The sequence below is a fragment of the Hordeum vulgare genome, chromosome 2H (genome assembly GCF_904849725.1).
Source record: "Hordeum vulgare subsp. vulgare chromosome 2H, MorexV3_pseudomolecules_assembly, whole genome shotgun sequence".
NCBI classification, from domain to species: domain Eukaryota; kingdom Viridiplantae; phylum Streptophyta; class Magnoliopsida; order Poales; family Poaceae; genus Hordeum; species Hordeum vulgare.
Genome location: NC_058519.1, coordinates 638,557,478 through 638,562,851, shown reverse-complemented (window position 1 = coordinate 638,562,851; position 5,374 = coordinate 638,557,478). Strand labels below are relative to the sequence as shown.

The 5,374-nt window shown below is 42.3% G+C and overlaps 1 protein-coding gene across 1 annotated transcript; it reads left to right on the top strand.

The window, feature by feature from the left end:
- Positions 1-370: 370 nt before the first annotated feature.
- Positions 371-1,023, top strand: LOC123431070. Its single transcript, XM_045114884.1, has one exon. It carries the CDS (start codon positions 472-474, stop codon positions 808-810), a length of 339 nt encoding a protein of 112 aa, XP_044970819.1. The 5' UTR covers positions 371-471; the 3' UTR covers positions 811-1,023.
- Positions 1,024-5,374: the final 4,351 nt, after the last annotated feature.

Genomic DNA, 5,374 nt, shown 5'->3' with positions numbered 1-5,374 from the left:
GGTTCAAGCACAGATATTCTCACGGGATAAACTACGCGTGCAGCCAGGCATACAAGCATGCGTCGTACAATCATTCTCTCACGGGTTAAAATAACTAAATGAGACGATCCAAAGCAATGCGCAGAGATTTTGTCATCATGCACATATATAGAATTAGGATATCACGAAGTCCAAGAAAATATATATAATCAGACATGAGGAAAACACATAGTTAAATCCAGATCCGAGGAGCGCGACACGAGGAATATGTCAGGTTTGGTGGCGACTGCTAACCCACGTGATCAAGCATGCTAGCCACGTGCTGTCTAGTCGAGTCCAGCTAGAACTCCAAATGCCCATGCCTATCTACCTCTATAAAAACTAATGCTAGATCCGGCAGACCTTCACACCAAAACAGCACACACAAGGCATAAGCAGTGAGTGAGTCAGTGCATCCACCTTCGATCAGCTATATTCTGCATCGATCTGGTCATGGCAGCAGCAATGCTCCCGAGGCTCGTTGCCGTGGCGGCACTGGTCGCGCTGATGTGCGCCGTCGCTGTGGCCCAGGCACCTGCCGCCGGCGGTGCGCCGGTGTGTGAGGGCGTCGATCAGAACGTCGTGAATGCATGCTTCAAAAGCTTCGGAGAAGGTATGAAAATTGCCATTGCCGACAGGAAGCTTTCAGAAGGAAATGTCATCAAGGTTAAAATAGACTGCTGCGTAGCCTTTGGAGGCCACTCGTGCCTCTGCAAGATGAAGAAGGTGTGGAAGGCTCAGAGCAAAAGTGCCCAGGATAATGTGCAATGCGTCAGGGAGAAGGCCTGCTAGTGAGCGTGCGTGCGCGGGAGGTCTCTTCAGACCTCTAGCTAGTTCCTTGGATATGTGTGTTTCTTGCATGTTTGTTTCAAGCGGTCGATGTCCACCTGCTCCTTGCTTGCTTTTATTTGCTTGTGTGTGTCATGTGAGTGTGTTCTGTCGGTCAGTTGAGTCTTTTTAGTTTATATTAATCAGAATCAAATGTGAATGGAATTTCTTGTTTCATCATGTTTTGTTGGTATATTATTGCATGCATCGCAAAACAAGCACACTGCGTTTGCGCAGCAGAGCGCACATCCTTAGAGACTGTTCGTACTTTCTCTTGAGCAATCAGCATCACAAGATTCTGGATAGATTGTACACCGGCGCTAGTGGCCAAAGATCTCCATGCTGTCTACACCTTCGCTCAGTTCAAACTTGACGGCAATTAAACGCAGAGCTACCTCACAACCCAAGCAGTGCTGCTGGCTATTAAGCTTCATGCACTAGCCAACAGAATTAAAAATCCGAACTGATAAAAAAGGTTTGACAATCCATATATATACTTCAACACACTGATGGAAAAGACTACACAATCCATATATATAACACTTCAACACCCCTCTCACGTGTAATGCGAAAAGTCAATATGTGAACAAACTCAAAGGTATGGCTTAAGAGGCCAATACGTGAACAGAAGGGGACGGCAGCAATTTTTAAATAAACTACGAAAACCAGAATTTAAACTTAAGATCTTAGACCCTGATACCATATTAAACTTCATGCACCAACCAACACAATTAAAAATATAAAAAAGCTAAGCAATCCACATATATATACACGGCCGGCCGGCTCATGCCGCGACGCCGGTCGGTGGGCAGACCACCCACGCCTAAGTTGATCGTCCGTGAGCCAAATTTCGACAGGAGGCTGAACAGTTTGGTGCAGTCAATAACGTACTATAGGCCAATCGACTGCCACAGCATTTTACAGCATCGTAAAAGACTGAAATTCATTTCGTGGATTTACTCGACGGAAGCAGCACACTCAAGGAAAAGAATACATGAAGTGCGCAGTCTTCACATGAACAGCTCTGCGAACCTGGTTCAGTGAAGTGTACACAGCTGAAGATTGATTGAGCACATGCGCTCAAATTTTATTCAGGAAAAGCGAACCCGGGATTTTGGAGCTTGTTTTCTGTGTACAGATTTTATTTCTGGGAACTTGTTTGAGTACATGGCCTACCTAAAACAAACTTGTTTCTGACGGGGTCATGTACGTATTAGCAGAATCAATAACCGATATAAAAAATAATTCAGAATGAAATCCTTTGCTCCTCCGTCCAAGCACCTTCATAAAAAAAATGCAGTTAGATAAGAACATGCCACTTTATTGGATAATTGAAAGTCATCATTACTGACTTTTCTATATTTCAGGGATTTCTTCTGTGCACAAAATCACCACAGTCAGACGCTTAAGCTTCAATGAATCTTAATTAAGGGGGCCAAATTATTATTAGTTACTAATATTTTTGCTCATTTAGATAAACTAGATAAATACATTTAATATTTATAATGATGTCATAATATAACGAATGTCGCCTTGTGAACCGTCGCGTCATGTCACCACACACCTCGCCTAGAGGTGCCAAGTTTTAATAAAGCACGCACTTGAGTGTGAGTGCACTGACCTTCACTTCTTATATTTTCTTTGGTGTCGACAACAATCGTGGAGGGGATATGCTTACAGGCACGTATGCACAATGATATTCCTCAACTCACTTGGACCACCATCGCATATATATAGCGACGTGTGCCTAACTCACTATGATCATGAGATCCATTATCGTGCCCTGAAAACATGAGATCCATTTATACCAGGATAGATGTCGATTGGTGGGTAACGTGTAATACATGATTTGTCACGTATGAAAGGAGCGTGGCACGAGGAATAATATCCCGTGCTAGGTGACGATTGGTAGTACACATGATCACATGATCAAATTTCCACGTGCTGGCTGCTTGAGTCCAGCACTCCAGCTAGGACTCCTACTTATCAAGTTCTATAAAAGATCGACTTGCCACTACACCAGGGTCAAAATTTAGAGGCACTTTGGTTGCGGCATTTTTTAAAGTGCCCTAAAAGCGTCCAATTAGGGGCACTTTGACAAACTGCCACAATAGTTATGACATTTGGCACTTTGCCAAACTGTCAAAATAGATATGACCTTTTGTGGCATTTTTACAAAGTGCTCCAATGGCTATTAATAATAGCATGTACTACTAGTTGTTTTGGATAAATAAGTTTTAATGCCTAGACCACCATTTAATTTTTGGTTTACATACAGTTTTCCATGCAATAAGGCATTGAACCCCCATGCAAGAATTCTCCTTCGTCTAGAAAAAAAAAAAGCTCTCCTGATTGCTTCAACCTGCTTTACAATTTTCTTTGGGAGACAAAAAATAGACATGAAGTAGGTAGCTAGCGTACCGAGGGAGGAGGAGATGAACTGAAAATTAAAATGATTGCATACCATTTGCTATTATTATCCTTTACCATGAACTATACACTTTTAGATTGGCAAAACTAAACATAAATTGGACTGCAAAGTCGTTGCAAAAGCATGTAACTGGAGAGAATAATATTCATTATGTTAAGCCATGTATTGAGTGTGCCTTCATGTGGTCTAAAAAAGAAACTACCTATAGGGAAAGGTCTAAAATCAACTAGGAAACCTTTTGCCGCCCCACCCATCTTGGTGGGCTAGGTATTCTTCACTCCAAGAATTTTTCTCGGGCACTTAGGTTGTGTTAGCCCTGGTTGGAATGGAATGACCCATCAAAATTGTGGGTGGAAATGGGTAACCTTGTAAAGTGATTGATAGGGATCTCTTTTCTGCCTCCACCACTAACATCATTGGTAATTTTTTGGGAGCCGCCATAGTTGGACGGGAAGGCGCCCAAAGGACGTTGCACCTCTCATCTTTGCGACCTCCAAGTGCAAGCGGTGGTCAGTGCATGATGCCATGACTGGTAATGCTTGAGTTAGCAAGATCAACCCCTCTGTGATGCTCATGATGAGTCACAATACCGAGTTGGTGGACCTTGGGATTCCCCTTGAGCAATTCCAACTTGGCTTCGACAATGATGACGATATCATTTCGAAGCTTGAGGCTAACAAAGAATAGTCATTGTCTTTTGCATATAAAGCACAATTCTAGGGATCAACATCTACCACCATGAACAAGACTGGGTTTGGGCCCCTTCCAAGGTCAAATTCTTCGCTTGGTTGGCACTGCAAAACTGTTGGAAATATGCTCTAGAGGCAATAATATTCGTATTAGTATATTTTCATATTCATAATTAAAGAGTTTATATTCTATGCTATAACTGCTATGATCCTCGAATATGTGATTCAGTCGAAAACTCATATGCATGTGCAGAATGATAAACGGCTAAATAAAAGGTTCCTAGTCTTGCCTCTGGGACTAGCTCAAGTGTTGTTGGTGATCACATTTTCTGGATCTTAGGATTTTTTTGAGTGTAAAACGATAGTCCTAACACAACATTGACATTATGACATTGGAAAAACGATCATATTGAATCGACCCAAACTTGTCTGGTATGAATTGAGTTTATATTGTATGTAATCAATTGTAATAACACGAAGTGTTAACATGTGATTTTACACCTTAGACCATGAGAGTATCATAGTCACTTTTTACCGTATGGTGTACTTTGGGGTTGCTCAAACATCACCTGCAACATGGTGATCATAACTACAATTTGCAGGCTCATCGGAAGGTTTGAGAACGGACAAGATAGCTCCAGAATTGGATTTGCCCCTTTGACGATGGAGAGATATTCTTAGGACCCTCTCGGTGTGACGACATCCATCATCATATGGGTCGACACAGGTGACTACTTCATGGGGATGCCAAAACACGACAACGAGAAAGAAGAACAAAACCGGTAAAAAGGATAATGGTATAGTGAACATGTGATAACTCATGAGGATACCAATGCATACAGAGTTTATGAAGTATCATGAATCAAAGGAAACATCACGTGATAACCAATAGTTCACTCAAATATCATTCGTGTGTTCATAGGGATGGATATGGACGTCCACGGTTCTGCTATCAGTCATTGAACGAAGGGGTTTCGTTCATGTTTATGAGTCATCGAACCTACGGGGTCACAAGCTCAAGGCACTCACGATCTGCTGAGTGATTAGTAGGATGGGAGTCATGATAATATATTTCTGTAAATGTTTCATATATATTCTAAATAGTTTTGAGAAGCTCTGGGAGCGTTACAGGGTCACTCGAAGGGTTTCCGAGAGTACCGGGTAATACCGGGTATTACCCATAAATAATATATAGGTGGAAAATGTTTTTGGGGCTGTTAATTATATATAAAAGGGTCTAATATTTATTAGAAGGCTTTTATTTTATATTTAATACCAACGGGCCTTAAAAGGGCAAACCCGGGAAGGAGCATTGGGCCAACTTGGCCCGATAGCAAATGCCCCTTCCTTGTGGGGGTGGCAGGGGGGGGGGGGTTGAAGTGGTGGAGGAGTGCAGCTCCTCCTCCTC

What these genes read in the sequence shown, in the direction of transcription:
- LOC123431070 (XM_045114884.1), top strand. Translation starts at nt 472, where the DNA reads ATGGCAGCAGCAATGCTCCCGAGGCTCGTTGCCGTGGCGGCACTGGTC.